General features: G+C 41.9%; 1 protein-coding gene across 1 annotated transcript in view; it reads right to left on the bottom strand.

Moving 5' to 3' along the window:
- Positions 1-17,081, bottom strand: part of VPS33B (VPS33B late endosome and lysosome associated) — a 58,298-nt gene that overhangs the window by 8,447 nt on the left and 32,770 nt on the right. The window contains exons 13-19 of the mRNA XM_068275253.1: positions 15,823-15,909; positions 14,071-14,161; positions 11,894-11,968; positions 10,949-11,013; positions 3,631-3,685; positions 3,497-3,543; positions 701-833 (exon numbers count right to left, since the gene is read on the bottom strand). Of these exons, the coding sequence (XP_068131354.1) occupies positions 701-833; positions 3,497-3,543; positions 3,631-3,685; positions 10,949-11,013; positions 11,894-11,968; positions 14,071-14,161; positions 15,823-15,909 (553 nt within the window). The remainder of the gene's footprint in view (positions 1-700; positions 834-3,496; positions 3,544-3,630; positions 3,686-10,948; positions 11,014-11,893; positions 11,969-14,070; positions 14,162-15,822; positions 15,910-17,081) is intronic.

Raw genomic sequence — 17,081 nt, 5'->3', positions numbered from 1 at the left:
CCCCCCCCTATTTTGCACTCACATATGCTAATCAGGAAGTACAGTGATCGGCATTGGTGACAGAGGAGCAGGGAGACAAATGACATGCAGAGCTCCGGAAACCAGGAAGAGGTGAGTGCTCTCCACCCACTTGCCCGCAGCCGCAGCACTAAATTTTGGAGAGGGAACACGGAAGGGGAGCCCCAGATGAAAGAGGGGAGTTGCTGTGCAGCTACCCCCTTCGGCTCAGCGCACACACTGAGGGGGAGGGAGGCCCCCGGCACTATTTTTAAAATACAAGAGGGCCTACCGGGGGTTCTCCCATCTCCCCAGTGGCCCAGTCCGAGCCTGAAAGTAAGTGAAACATTCATGTAATGTCACAGTTTTTAAAAATAAACAAAATCCTTAGCACACCCCAGTACATTTGTTTATGTATTATGGGGAGGGGGTGGTATCTAGTGATTCTTCTAGGGTGATAAGACACTAAGTACACTATTAAGCTATAGTGGGGAATGTAAAAGGAAATTACAAGTTTTGTAATATACTGTACAAGACGACTCAAATAATATGTCTTAGTTTGTATATTTACTAATGTTCACCTTTAACTCATATTGCAGATAAAACTAACACAATATATAACAAAAAATTAGAAGAAAATCACATTGCAGAATAACTCAGTTTACCTTTTTGTCCTCAGAAATAAACAGGAAACAGAACTTACCTACAGCTTTATCTGTGACCAGCTTGCTGACTCTGCTTTCCACAGCAGTGAGCGTCTCTCCAGGCACTTGTTCAGTGAGCAGACCAGCTCGTTTCAGGTTTGAGAATGTCAGAAGGTGCTCTGGGCCATAGCTCTGCAACAAGATAGAACATGCACAAGCAAAAACACCTTTAATTAATCATGTTTATACACAAAATATAAACAGAACTATGGGCTTGATTCATTAAAAAGCGGTACACCTGTGGCACACAAGCATTGCATGAGCGCGCACACTAAGAGCGGTCCTATCAGTGTAGTGTGCGCTCTGAAGTTATGCCCGTTCGTTATGACTGCCGCACAATAATGCTGTAGCGCAACCGTGATACTTCACTAGCTCAGCCACTACTACATTACATAGTAGCATGTGTGCTAGTGAAGTATCACAGTTGCGCTGCAACACTATCGCGCGTCAAGTAGAACGAACGAGAGTATGGTCATAGTGCACGAAACGCTGATAGGACCGCTCTTAGCCGATATGCTCATTTTAACCTGCAATGCTTGTGTGCAGTACGTGTACCGCTGTTTAGTGAATCAAGCCCTTTTTAAAGAGCAAATTGCAGATTAAAGAGGTTGATCTCTTATAGTATCCGGCAGCATGGTGGCGTAGTAGAAAGCACTCTTGCCTTACAGCACTGGGTTCCCCCCCCCCCCCCCCCCCGTTCGTTATGACTGCCGCACAATAATGCTGTAGCGCAACCGTGATACTTCACTAGCTCAGCCACTACTACATTACATAGTAGCATGTGTGCTAGTGAAGTATCACAGTTGCGCTGCAACACTATCGCGCGTCAAGTAGAACGAACGAGAGTATGGTCATAGTGCACGAAACGCTGATAGGACCGCTCTTAGCCGATATGCTCATTTTAACCTGCAATGCTTGTGTGCAGTACGTGTACCGCTGTTTAGTGAATCAAGCCCTTTTTAAAGAGCAAATTGCAGATTAAAGAGGTTGATCTCTTATAGTATCCGGCAGCATGGTGGCGTAGTAGAAAGCACTCTTGCCTTACAGCACTGGGTTCCCCCCCCCCCCCCCCCGTTTCCCCTCACATCCCAAAAACATACAGACAAGTTAATTGGCTTCCCCCTAAATTGGCCCTAGACAATGATGGATATATGACTATGGTAGGGATTAGATTGACATAACTATATACTTTGTACAGTGCTGCTGAAGATGTCAGTGCTATTAAATACTAAATGATAATAACTTAGCACCATTAAAAAACACTAGAACAATTCAGGGTTGGGGTTCCTTTTGCTCTCAAACCAGCCTCAGTGTTTTGTTGTATAGATTCCAAAACATGTAGGAAATATTTCGGTGGGATTCTGGATCTTATTGACGTGTTTGCATCACACAAAAGATTGGTCAGCTGCTCATGCTATGAATCTCCTATACTACCACATCCCAAGCCACTACCAGCCTGGAATGGTGAAATAAGTCAGGTTTTGTCCATGGATTTTTACTGATGACCCCAAACTCTGAACCTACTATCTTTGTGCCTCATTCATCAGACAAGGCTACATTCCCCTGTCCCAGTTTAAAGGGTCATTGTTGTGACATGGATATAGAGGCGGCCATATTTCTTTCCGTTTAATCAGTACCAATTGCCTGATCTTATTGGCTTCAGCGGTGCATCACATGCCAGAGACAAGCATGCCATTAGTGTATAGGCAATAACCATTGTTTATAAGTAAATAAAGTATGGCAGCTTTTTATCCTAATTACAAGGTCACTGTAGAGCACACCTGAAGTGAGAGGAATATGGAGGCTGACAAATTTATTTCCTTCTAAACAATGCAAGTTTCCTGGCTGTACTGCCAATCATCTGCCTCTAATATTTTTAGCCACAGACCCTGAACAAGCATGTAGATCAGGTGACGGAGGAATTACTGGAATACCCACATACATACATATAAATATGGCACACAAAATGTGCATCTCACTCACTTCAGGTCAACTTTATCTCTCTAGTTTTGGGGAGCCTGTGCCCACTAAAAACCTTTTTTTTTCTCTCAGCTGACAAAAGTGGACCTGACACAATTTGCCTCAATCATTCTGGTGAGCAAAAGGAAAAGCTCAGAAAGCTTATCAGAGTTACTGACCAGTCGGACCATTATTCTCTGAACTCTATCAGCAAAGAGTTTCCTCTGTGGACTGTTGTATATGAGAATCCCAAGAAATCAGCGGTTACACAATAATTCAAACCAGCTCGTCTAGCCAGAAGTGTCATCTCCTGCCTCTTCAGGTGTCATTCGCAGCTTTATCATTTTTACACTGCCCTTCACGAAATGCTTTAGAAAAAAGAAAAATCCTGAGAATAACCCATGAGAAAATGGACTACTGCAAAACCTATTGGTTATGTCAGATATTAACTGCTTACTTTTTTTTCGCTGGAGTGGTCCTTTAAGCGACCTCAGGGTAAACTTGTACACACAGTAAATTCTTGGCCAAGACAGCACCGATGGCCCTGCTCAGGTGATAAGTCTAGTGTGTGAATGGAACTTGAGACCAATTTTGTGGGAACCAAATTATTTATCAGTATGTTTTAGGATGTGGGAAAAAAAAAATATCAGTGCCTGGAGGAAACCCAAACTCAAGGAGGACATACAAAACTCCATGGAGATGGTGTTTACTGTAATCAGAACCCTTGCTTTCTTTAACAACTAAAACATAACTGGTTTCTCTTAACAGCTGCATGCCTTCACTATTGTCTTTTCAGCTTTTGTCTTGATAAACTAGACCCACATTCTCGGACTCACCTGTAAGTATTGGGTCTTCAGTGATCGGTAATCTTTTGTTATTAAACCTGGAAGGGTGATAAAGAAAACAAAATTTTTAAAGAAATATAAAACAAACTGAAGAGAAAATAAAAGTCAAACAAGGTGCTGCCTACCATTTTCTGTGATGGACAACAGACACAGCAGTCGTAAACTATCAATGGGGGAAACCTACAGATGAAGCAATAAACCATGAGATACCACATGACAATTGTTCGTTTCTTAGTTTCTCTTAAAGTGGCACTGACGCAAAAATAAACTTATGATATAATGAATTGTATGCGTAGTACTGATAATTAATGGAACATTAGCACTGCAGCAAAAAAAAAAAAAAAAATGTAATTTTTATTTTCAGTTATATAGCTTTATTTATAACATTGCATCATATTTGCAGTTAAGAAACCATACTGTATTTTAAGCTGTAATACAAAGCAGAGCTAATGACCATTTGAATGTTCATGCAGTAAAACCTTATCTCAAGCTGTCTCACTGTTTCTTGGCTGTTTAAGCTACAGTATTTAGAAAGCACGACTAAGTTGGTCAAAGAGTTTAGAGAAGCTCTTTTGCATAGTTAACAACTCGAGGGGGTGCATGCACGGCGCGCAGTAAGATGGTCGCAGCTTCATGTAGCTCCACTCTCGCTCAGCACGTTTAGCCGCACTGCAAGGTCTTTAGTCCTTATATTGAGCACCGATCTTCAGCTCTGATCCCCGCTCCCACCAGTGTATGCCAGAGCAGAGGAAAACCGGGTCCTTCACAGCGCCAGAAGTCAGTTTCAGACTACTTTCTTAGGCCCCGTGACAAAACAATGACGTCCCAAGATGGCCGCGGCTCCCCTACAGGCTCACAGGACTCCACGCAGGCCCTGACTGGACTAGCTCTAGACCGGAGCGCGGCAAAGCTCTAACAAAACAAGATCTGGAGGAGAGACTGGAACAGATGTACAACAGGCCGGCACGAAAATTTCAATCATAACTGCGCAGAGTAGAATCCTCACTATCACATGAGATAGCCTCGCTGGGCAGCCGCACAGATCTTTTAGAGACCAAATATGATGAGCTAATGGCCACACAAAGAATTGCGATCTTAGCATAATTCTTTGAAACCAGGAGTTGGCTCACCTGGTAACGACCTTTTAAGTAACACTCCAGGACAGGTACACATTGAGACTTGGCTCCCCCCAGGAACAGGAAATATCCGTCAGCCTCTCTATAAATCAAAGATGGACCAAGGGTCAGGCAGTATAATATAAAGGAACAGGAACAATATACTAAACATAACCCTACTATATTACATTTACATACACATAACATGTATATCATGCAATATTTGAGATATATATGGGGGTGGGTACCCCCACCTGTCCTGGAGTGTTACTTAAAAGGTCGTTACCAGGTGAGCTAACGCCTGGTTTTTCCAGTAACACTCCAGGACAGGTACACATTGAGATGATAAGCAAGAAATCACTCACTAACCTCAGGGTGGGCTAACTGCCTTTAAGACAGTTCTTCCGAAATCTTGATCGGTTTCCGTTATTCGGTCCAACCGATAGTGCCTCATGAAGGTCCCCAGGTTCTTCCAGGTTGCCGCCTTGCAGATGTTCAGCGGTGATGTACCTGCCCTGTAAGCCCACGTAGTTGCGGCTGCCCTGGTGGAAAGGGCCTTCAAGTTTTCTGAAGGCTCCTTACCCATAATGCTGTATGCTTGTATGATGCAATCTTTTATCCATTTAGCAATGGTCTTTGTAGATGCTTTTAATCCTTTGGAATTGCTTGTGTAATTGATGAATAAAGCTTCCGATTTCCTGAACTCCTTCACTTTTTCTAAGTAGGTCATAAGATTTTCTCTAACCTGTGTTCTGTGAAACATGTCTCCAACTTTAGGTAGGAATTCTGGGCTTGTTCGGAGAACTACCCGATCGTTAAAGAAAGTACAGTATGGTTCCTTACATGATAGAGCGTGAAGTTCACTAATCCGCCTAGCTGACGTGATCGCTACTAGAAATACGGTCTTTAGAGTACACATCCTCAGTGAATTTTCATCAAATTCATCAGTTGTTAATGCCTGCAGAACTAAAGATAGATCCCATTTTGGAAACTGCTTGATCATAACTGGTCTATTTCTTTCTATCGATTTAACAAATCGAATTATTAGAGGATCTAATGCTAATTTCTTATCTAAATAAACTGATAATGCAGATATCTGGACCTTAATTGTGCTTAAGGCCAGTCCTTTCTCTACTCCCTCTTGCAGAAATTCTAAAATAGTCGCCATTTCTGTTGATTGGAAGTCTGAGTTCTCTAACCATAAATTAAAAGTTTTCCAGTACTTCTGGTATATCAAACGAGTATTCTCTTTTCTACTTTTTAACAGAGTATTCACCACTCTTGTCGACAGTCCCTTACTTTCAAGGACTGCCCTCTCAGAAACCACGCTGTAAGTTTCCATTTTTTTAGATTTGTTACAGCCTGGTCTTGTACCTGTATCATATTTTCTGATACCGGTATCTCCCATGGCTGGTTCACCAACATTGAAAGGAGGAGTGGATACCAAGCCCTCTTGGGCCAATTCGGAGCAATAAGTATCAAATGGCACTGTGATTTCATCAATTTTTGAAGTACTAGGGGAATCAAATTTAATGGCGGGAACGCATACAGTATGTTCTGATTCCAGTCTTGAGCCAGGGCATCTATTGCTAATGGTTTGTCCATCACATTGAGAGAATAAAATTGTTCGCACTTCCTGTTGGACCTGTTCGCAAATAAGTCCACTTGCGGATTTCCCCATTTGCTTACTAATATTTGGAATAAGCTTGGGTTCAAGGCCCATTCTGTATTTGTAATCTGTACCCTGCTTAATTGATCCGCCAGAACATTCAATTCCCCTTTCAAGTGAACTGCTGTTAGGGATAGTAACTCGTGTTCTGCTATATCCAGTATCTCCAGAGTTAGGTATAACAGTCTCTTGGATCTGGTTCCCCCTTGGCGATTCAAATATGACACAACAGTCGCATTGTCCGATTGAATCTGAACGTGACATGCTCTTAGAATGTGTATGGTGCTGATTATTGCCATCTTTACAGCTATCAGCTCTCTGAAGTTCGATGAATGTTCCGACATCGATTGACTCCATACACCCTGTACTTGAAAGGTTTCCACATGTGCTCCCCATCCTGACAGACTTGCATCCGTCGTTAGGATCTTTTGGATCGGTAGGGACCATAGTCTGCCCTGCGTGAGATGTTGTAACACTTGCCACCATTCCAGACTGGACTTTGTCTGGGAATCTACTATCACTTCGCTGTCTAGCGATTTTTGCTGCTTGTCCCACCTGGTTAACATCCATGACTGCAGGAGTCTGGTATGTTTTAATGCCCACTGGATTGCTGGCGCAACCGACGACAGGAGACCTAGGAGTTGCATGATCTGCCTGAACGTTACTGACTGGCACGTACAAAATTTCTCCACTTCGGATATAATCTTTTGTATTTTTTCCTGTGGAAGAAAAATTTTCTGCTGCACCGAGTCTACTATAAACCCCAGAAATAAAATTCTCTGTGTTGGGGTAAGCTGCGACTTTTGTTTGTTTACAATCCAGCCTGCATTCTGTAGTTGACACAGTACAGTCTGTTTGTGTTCCTCTAGTTCTTCTAACGTTCTTGCTAGAATTAGTAGGTCGTCCAAGTAAGGAATTATAATAATTCCTTTTTTGTGTATTGCTGCAATTAGTTCTCCCATAACTTTCGTGAATATTCTTGGGGCAGATGTTATGCCAAACGGGAGGCAGCGAAACTGAAAATGCTGAACTCCCTTCTCCATCTGTACTGCAAACCTTAGGAACTTTTGTGAGTTTAGCTCTATTGGTATGTGCCAATATGCGTCTTGCAGATCTACACTTGCCATAAAGCCATGTGGTATCAGCAGGTTTTTTATTGAATAAATTGACTCCATACGAAATTTCTCGTATCTTATGTATGGATTGATTGGTTTTAGATTTAGGATTATTCTGTATTTTCCTGACGGTTTCTGAACCAGGAATACTTTTGAGTAAAAGCCTTCCCCTCTTTGAATCACTGGTACTACTGATACCACTTGCCTTTCTAGCATATCTGTGATGATATCTTTTAATGCTTCCTGATGTTGAGGCAATATTAATTTCTTGGTTACTACAAGTTTCCTTGGAGGTCTTGTGTTGAAAGCGATGTGATAACCCCTCTTTATTAAATCTATAATAAATGGGCTTTTTGTTATTTGTTTCCAATGTGGAAGGAAATAGCCCAACCTTCCTCCCACTTTTAGTCTGTCATTGTTTACTTTGTGTGATTGGCGTTTTAAAACTTGGTACCGGTCTTCTTTGGTCTTTATTAAAGGACCAAGCTTTTCTTTTATTTTGGTTTTCAGGTTTGTCTGTCTGTCTGTTCTGACGAAAAAACCTTTTCCCTGTTTTAAATTGTCTCTTTTTAGGAAAAGATTTTTTCTTATTGGCGGTTCTTTCAAGAACTTCATCCAATTCGGGCCCGAAGAGAGTATCTCCCACCACAGGTATGGAACAAACTCTGTTTTTCGAAGCCATACTCCCATGCCAGGTCTTGATCCATAGATTTCTCCTGGCCACATTAGAGATTCCTGCTGCTTTAGCAGTTAACCTTATTGATTCTGAAGCCGCGTCAATTATATAGGCTACTGCTTTATGCATTACCGTCATTGAATTAATGAGTTGGTCTTTAGGTGCCCCTTTATTAATGCTATCTTCCAACTGCTGCATCCAAAGTGCTAGCATTCTTGCTACGCAGGTTGTTGCAGCTGAAGGCCTGAAGTTGGCACAAATAGCAGGCCACAACCTTTTTAATGCGTATTCGATTCTCTTATCTGATTGATCCTTTAAGTGACCCAGGTCTTCAAAGGCCAATTCATCGTCTTTATTAACCTGCGAGAATGCTGAGTCTAATTTAGGGCTTTTATCCCACATTTTACTATCATCCTCTGCAAACGGAAACCGTCTTTTAAAACCTCTAGACATAAATAATTTCTTGTCTGGATTTTTCCATTGATTTGATATCAAATTTTTTGTTGACTGATGTACTGGAAAAAACAGGTCTTGCTGATTTTCCATACCCTCATACAACTTATCGTGCATTGAAGGTGGTTCAGTAACTGTTTTATTTAAATCTTCATATATTGCAGTCAATAACATTTCTGTCTCAGCTACAGGAAATTTGAACTTAGAAGGTTTATTTTCTGTTTCCTGCGCTTCCATAGAACTTGCAGAAGCACCATCATTATCGCTAATTTCATCTTCATCTGACACAATAATTGCTTTATTAGTTTTGTTAGTAGCTTTCTTATGAGTAATTGATTCTGGCAAATTAGGCTGAGTAGCTTGATCAGTTTTCCCTTCCGCTGGTGTGTCTGATTTGGAAGTTACTGCAGCTGCTTTAAACTCTTAACGTGTCTTTTAAATCCTGCCTCAAAGCTTGTATATCTCTTTGAGAAGCAGATTCTTGTTTCATTACTTTATAGGTGCAATCCTTGCATAATAATTTTGTTGATGCAGGATTGACCTTGATATTGCACACAGGGCATCGTTTAGTGGTTTTTACAGGGTCAGGTACATTTGTAGAAGTGCCCTGAAACAACAAAAAAACATAATACTCGATTGCTTCTTTAACGTGCCATCCGGTCTTAAAACATACATATTCATGATTTAAGCCATACAGTAAACACTGTAATGTAATTATCATAAACACATTCATAGTAATCATTATGCTTTGTACTCAATTGTTACTATGAATAATATGTATTAAAAGAAGATTCTGCAAATAACATTTGTCATAAGACTAATCCAGCCTGCACAGCATCAGCTGTGTGTTTGCACGAAAAAGTTTAACATTAACATGCCCAAACAACTTTTCAAACTAGGCTAAATGCAGCAAACAACCATTTCAATGCTGTGCACGGTTTTATGCTCCCACAGGAGTCACCACCGCTGCCCGGGTCTCAGCTGAGCAGTCTTACCCGTCCTGGCTCCTGCTCTGCTTCCGACATCTTCCACGAGGTGCCAGACGCTGTTTGCCGAGACTCCGGACGGCCGCCCCTCTTCACCCGGCGCAAGGGAAGTGACGTCACGCGACCCGGAAGTAGTTCCCGAGGTCGCGGCCGGAGGATTTCCGTACTCTGCCTCCGCTATACGCGTCCTCCGGACGCTCACAACCCAGCCGTTGCCTCCGCGCGGTGAGTCTTCGGGGCAGCCCCTCCTGCAGCGAAACCTTTCCCAAAAACAGGCCGACCAGCAGGGACAAATCCACTGGGAGACAGGACCATCCAGCAGCAACCCACAGGTACTCCACAGGGGAACGGACCTCCTTGTATCCCGACAAGGCGCGCTCAGTGCCAACACATTCCCTAGCCACCCAGGCTCTCCGGGACAGCGAGCACATAGAGAGACCTGGTTCCTGGACCAGGAAATATCCAATACTGCCTGACCCTTGGTCCATCTTTGATTTATAGAGAGGCTGACGGATATTTCCTGTTCCTGGGAGGAGCCAAGTCTCAATGTGTACCTGTCCTGGAGTGTTACTGGAAAAAGACTGTTGAAACATTGCAGCTGCAATCAGAGGACCTTGATAACCGTAACTGCAGGTATAATTTAAGAATACGCGGACTCCCAGAGTCTTCCCAAGAGATTATCCCGCCTGTTCTCGTCATCTTTCAATCTTTGCTGTCAGAATATCCTGATACTGCCTTTACTTGTGATAGGATTCACCGCGCACTAAGGGCCCAGCGTGCGCCAGATCAGCCACCTGGAGACATCATTTTATGTCTAAAAGATTTCTTAATCAAGGAACGGATTATTAAAGCGGCCAGAACATCCACAGAGATTCGATATGAAGACCATGTAATTCAAAATTTTCAGGACATTTCGCCCATCACCTTAGATAACAACGCGAGTGTTTAAAGAATACCAGATGTCAAAATCATAAGAGAAACGGGGGGAGCAGGCATATATTATTACCTGTCCTGATGCCTGTCGATCCCCCCGTTCACCTTTCTGCCCTCGCAATGTAGCTAAAAGCTCCATGGTACCCTCTCCTGGGTTTCCGGAGTCGGGCATTACTGCGGACGCGCTGGGCGGGCTGTGTACATCCTTCAGCACCCGCGAGCGCTCTGCGGGAGCGTATGACGTCATGCACATGACGTATTGAGGTCATACGCATGCACAGAGCGCTCCCGGCTTTGGGCTGAAGGATGAACGCAGCCCGCAAGCGCATGTGCAGTAGAGCCCGACTTCCTGTACTGGAAAACATCTTGAGACTTTTTCTTAGCTACTACCGTATTGTTATATTTCTGAGCTGTACTACACATACAATTCTACATATCGGTAAGTTTATTTTCACTTCAGATTTTCTTTAACAAGCATTTACACATGTTAACTCACCTGTCTGTTTATGTGTTCCTCTATTAAGCTGATGCTCTCACGAATTTCAAATCCTTCGAGTAGCGCTATGTGTAGATAGCATAACAAAATATAGAATTATATATTTATGCACTGTGGTGTCACTACTTATATTTAAGTGACATTTAACGTGACCATCAGAGTCACATGCAGTGTTTAAATCTCAAACACCATTTAAGAAATGTACTGAACAGATCCTCTCCCCCAATCTCAGCGATCAGTCTAGGAGCCTAACTGTCCCCTCTGCCAGGCATCTGCCCAATAATAATCTTGTGAGCTTTGCAGTATTCACTGTTGTAACTCTTAAGCCCCGTATGCACACTCAATTAATGTCACCCAACGGGGATGGGGAACCAATCCCGCCAGTGCCATTGCAGAGTCGACGCTGTGCAGACACATCGCTGACGTGTTTTGTACTATGCAGGGGGGCAGAGCAAGAGTGACATCATACAGCAGGTGGGGTAAGTGTAGGAACAAAACTTTTGTCAGTCGGCTGAAGTGATCTAAGAGGACAGATCTCTGGCTAAGCAGGGTCAGTGGCTGCCACACACACGCTGGATTCCTGGCAAAGGCAGTCATAATCAGCCGGCATGGCCAAGTTTCATATAGCATGTGTATGGTACTTATGATTGAAAAAAATGTGCTGCCTAAAATATTATTACCTATTTTCACATGCAATAAAAGAGCTTGATACTTTATCTGAGTAGTGCCGTCCCATCTCCACGACTGCTTGTCAGTTATAGAAGAAAATACTAGTGTTCAGGAGCAGTGTGGAGAACGCATGTGCTGGGCTCTGGCTTCTCACTGCCTTTATGATCACTAGAGGCACATTTTGTACTATTACCACTTATGGGCACGCACAGATGCATGTCCACACATACATATTTATATTATAATAAAGCATAGTAAATGCTGTAAAATACTCACAATGCTCGGTTTTCATTAACTCCTGAAAATCTTGCTTGGTTTTCTTCTTCATTATAGCTTCACAGGCCCCAATGTCTTAAAAAAAAGAATACATTGACATTATCACTTGTCTCTGCAGTAATTTACAATAATGAAGACAACATTAAAGTGATTAAAAGGATCCTGTAGCTTTATTTGTATCCTGTAATTTTTAAGGGGGTGGGGGGGGGGGGGGAGATAATAAAGTGTCAACTCTTTCTACTGGGGTGGGGGGGGGGTGTGAAGTGTGTTACTATGGTGAGGAAGCACTCTGCTGTGGAGGAGAATTAGCACTAGGTTGTAACTAACTCTTACTACTGTTGTGCAGTTTCTTCCATGTTGCTGGGTCACTGACTTGCCTCCACAAAAACATTGCTATGAGCAGTGATGTGGTTTTATACAATTTAACTAAATAAGGCCACATTGCACACAGACAGCATTCAGAACTTTTCTATATGCATGACCCTAATAGGATACATACATTCTAGTGTTTAAGCTTACATTTAGTTCTGGAAATTCAATGTCCAACACCAGTCTATGCTTACAGTATTTTAGGCCCCTTTTACACTTGCAGGTTAAACCTGTGTTGTGTTACCCCTATTTTACTGGAAAGGGCCGCAAAAGCAATAAAAGTTTATGGAGATGTTCACACCTATTGCAGTCCGGCTGAAGCATAGAGTGTTGTGTCGCGCACGCACAGACCGGCGGGAATCCCAGAGCTGTACTTCCTGACTAGCAGGAAGTACATCACTGAATGGGGAAGGCGCTCTGCATGGGACCCTGTCGGCGCACTCTGCTGCTGGGTCATACAATTGTCGTTTTGTGTGTTGCGGTGGGATGCATCAGGAGCATCGCACCGTAAACATGAAGTGTAAAACTGGCCTCAAACAAAAGTGGAATTTCTTTTTAGTGTGCACATAAAGGTGGTGCTACTACTAAGCTTTAGACCCACACATTTTAGAACTGACATTTTGATCCTAGAAAATGTCACAGACTGACTGCAGGACAGGATTAAAGACGTTTCAGTTTTCAGTGTACTGTATACATGCAACTGCCACATTTCAAGCTCTAAAGAGTTCACTTTAATCTGCCTGAACACAGGCTTCCCCCAGAGTGCCTCCTACACCTGTGATTAAGCAAAAGGTGACCTCCTACAGAAAAGTTGCCATCTGCAGTCTAAACAGCAGAGATGGCTAATGAGATGCTAGAATAGCTTGAATGGAAATTGTATGCAGCTTGCAAGTGGGCCAATCCAAATTGTCAGGAACTAAATATGTTTGACCCAGTTCCAAACCGCATACAATTTGCAGCTGGGTCCTCAATTTGAATCTGGGCCAAGAAACCATCTGAATGGAGTTTGTATGTTCTCCCCATGCTTGTGTGGGTTGCCTCCAGTTTACCCCACATCCCAAAAACATAGATAAGTTAAATTGGCTTTTCCCTCAAACTATCCTTAGATTAAGATATAAATATGGTAGGCATTAGATTGCGAGCCCCTGTGGTGAACAGTTAGTGACAAGACTATGGGCTTGATTTACTAAAGGGTGTCAAGTGTTAGCACGCCAGTGAAAAGGCACTTAGGATGCGAAAACGGCAGATTCACGTGCCAATATCCGCGCAAGCGTTCGCAAAGTTTAGCAATACGCAGTGCGCCCAAAACGTCACACCGTCCGTGTGCAAAATAGCCTGAACAGCTATTTTGCACGTGAACAGTGCGACCTTTCGCGCGCACCTGTGTGACGTTTCGGGCACACCTGATAGCGCGCGATCACTAACAGCTTTGCCCGTGCAAACTACTTAGCAAGTTAGCACCCTAGTTTGCATGTCCAAAGCCTTAAGACGTGCTGAGTTAGCGGTTAGTGAATCGAGGACTATGTACTCTGTAAAGCACTGCGGAAGATGTCAGTGCCTTATAAATACTAAATTAATCAAATAAATAAATACATAAAAAGAATAACAATAATAATAATAATATTTAGCATCTCATGAACCATCTCTATTACACACTGGAGGGGCTACAGGTGCACTTTAACAAAAACATTTTGTTACCTGAATTTAAAAGCTACTGGTAATACCACTTTACCAAAAACTTTGCACATTATATAACTGTAAATTACAGTGTGAGAATTAGAAGTTTATAAATCCAAGTTGCCACATACGTAAACTCAGTAAACGGTGTTCTTGTTTTAACCCCTTCAGTTCTTCAGACACAAAAGTCTTCATTTGTTTTATATCCATTCCTCGACGTTTCTGAAACACACAATGGACTGGATAAAAGAACCCAAGAACACTCTGAATCAAGTTGGTATACAAAGTAAAATAAAAATAAAAAAAATTGCCACGACCAGGTAGTACATGGCAATTTTACCAGTGCTTATGCCAGTTACACAGGTTGCACAAGGTACCGGTAAAATTACCATGATACCTGCTCGTGGCAATTTTACTGGCGGTACATGAAGCAACCCCTGAAACAAGCTAATCTAATCTGTAATAGTCTCATCCTAAACAAATATACAGGGCTACAACCAGGCTTGCATGTCAAGTGACTGTAGAAGCCACTACTTGCCTCCATGTTCAGAAGCCTTTTGTCATTTGCACCAGAGTTCAAATGAAAACAGCAGCCGGGAATTAGGACACAAGTGTAACTGCATTGAGTATATTCAGGGGTGGTTGAGGGTCAGCATTAAACATTGGGCCTACAGCAAGTTCTAGTGGGCTGCATGCTGGGGACCAATGCTCTGGATCTGAATCCCTGTACAGATATACCATTTCATTCCATTACAGTCAGTATCAGAAAATTATACACTGCAGTGGAAGACCGTATGAAATATTGACACTACCCATACATCTTGAAATACTGTATATTCAATCATAAAGATTTACAGATATTTTAGAAAGCATCCATTTGTTAAGTCCTGCTTATCCATACTACCCAAGCACCTCTTCTCCATTAGACTCCACAGATTGTGGAGAACCTTGGCCTTACTGCAATGTTTTCTCAAATGTTATGGTTGTCATAGAGAGTCAAATCTAAAAGGTGGGTACACACATCAGATAAAAGTCTTTGGAATATGAAAGATCACAGACCAATTTTACCCCCTTTTATGTAGTATCATGTAGTATCATCTGCAGATCCAAAGATCCATCCTGGTGGATCTGATCTGCAGATGATTGTCCGTTAAACAAGGTGTGTATGAGATCTGCAGATATAGACTATGAATGCATTTTGCAGGAACGGATCTTTTGCAGGAACTGATATTTTGCAAATACTGATCTTTTTCATGTGTACAGCATTCTGCTAAGATTTATATCTGATGAGGAGTTCAGATTAATAGAATAGACTGCGTAAAGTATACTCTCTAAAATTGGTCTGTGATCTTTCATTTTCCAAAGACTTATCTGATGTGTGTACCCACCTTAACTCCTAAAATGGGGGAAGTGGGGAAAAAAGTTAGGTACTTACCTCAGTAGTTGGAAGCCTCTGGATGGTCAAGATGCTTCCTGTATCCTCATAGGAACTAGAGTTCCAGAGCAGGCCATGAACGAGTACATCTAGACTGGGAATGCACACATAAGGTCCATGCATGCCTCGTGGTACAATGCAAATTTTGCCAAATAGGATTTAGAGGGACCCTTTGCTATAACAGAGTGCTGTATGAGGATCCAGGAAACCTCAGAACATACAGAGGCTTTCCACCACTGATGTAGTACGTAACTTTTTTTTTAGTCCCGCTCACTTCAGGTTTCCTTTAAAGTGACTAGAGTCCATGTTCACTTCCAAAATGTACCAAAACCATGAAGAATTACAGCATCTACCTCTCTTCCTTTCCTCCTTCATAGTATTTCTGTACTGCAAACATTACATTATACAGAACAAAATTAATAACTGCCAGCATAAATCCCATACTCACATCATACTGAGTTTGAAGGTTCCGAGCTTTCTGACTTAGAAAGCTGAAGACATTTGAAAAATGTTCATTTCGTATTTGTCCAAATACCTAGACATATAGACAAAACAGAATACATAATCAGTGCAACATAAGTATATATTCATGTGCTTCAGAAAACATTATAGAAATAATCTTTACAACAGTTAGGATGTGCTACAGACATGACCCAGTCTAAGATACAAACACCCACTCATAGATTGTTGATACATGCAAAGCAGTGTGATGCAAAGCACCTCAAAGCGGGGTATATTAATGTAACGGAAGTGACAGTCTAATACGCAAGCCGAACACAACAATTTTACTGATATTTGGATCAGTTATATATCGAGAGTAGCGCAAATAGCGCAACTCTCGTTACTTAGGTAACGCGCACATTGCTAGTGTATCTCATGTTACTACCCAATGTGTGGTACACTAACAATGCATGTGTTGCACTACTGGCACAAGTACTAGTAAAATTGTCATGTTCTGCCTTTGCAGAGCAATTTTACCGCAGTTATGTGACTGTTCCTCAACACTGCAGGTTACTGTTGGTTAAGGTAAAAGGCACAGCCACAACATAAAAGTACACTGCTGGTTCTTCGAGCAGCAGCTTGTGCAGGTTCCTGCTACCTGCCCATAAGGCATAATTTATTTTAAGTAAACAAACTTGGTCTGTCTCTAGGAAGTGGTGTTAGGGAAGATTGTAAAAGACTTCCAGCACAATTCATAGTTTCCTACATTCTGAAAAGGTACCCAAATAGTAAGCAGAGTTTAGTTGGAAATAAACCAAAAGGCATGTTTACATCATTCAGTGCCTGATAAGACACATGCACGCTCTTTATAAAAGCAGGCACAGGCATTGACGAGAGCCATGCTACAATATGTATCTCCCTGCCACACTCCACAGAATAAAGCACAATATCTGTCATTTTCAAAATCATCCAATATACTTTTTTTAGTTTTATTTTTTTTAAAACTTTAAAGCGGTATTAAACTCTGACATAATATTCAATAAAAATGTTTTCCTATTTTTTTTTAATAAAAACATACAGTTATCATATTTGCTTCTGTGCACAAGTATTATTATTCATTTAGAAATTACAAGTTCCAAAGTGCAGTTTATATGTTATGAAAGCTGCCATTGCATTTTGTTCATAGCTACAGTATTTATATATTGTAATGTACCCAGTGAAATTTTTCTGAGCTGTATGTGATCTGGACACATTAGGAGCGTCTGC

Source organism: Hyperolius riggenbachi, chromosome 3 (assembly GCF_040937935.1).
Source record: "Hyperolius riggenbachi isolate aHypRig1 chromosome 3, aHypRig1.pri, whole genome shotgun sequence".
Taxonomy (NCBI): Eukaryota; Metazoa; Chordata; class Amphibia; order Anura; family Hyperoliidae; genus Hyperolius; species Hyperolius riggenbachi.
The sequence above is the reverse complement of the archived record's forward strand: the minus strand, read 5'-3'. Positions and strand labels throughout refer to the sequence as shown.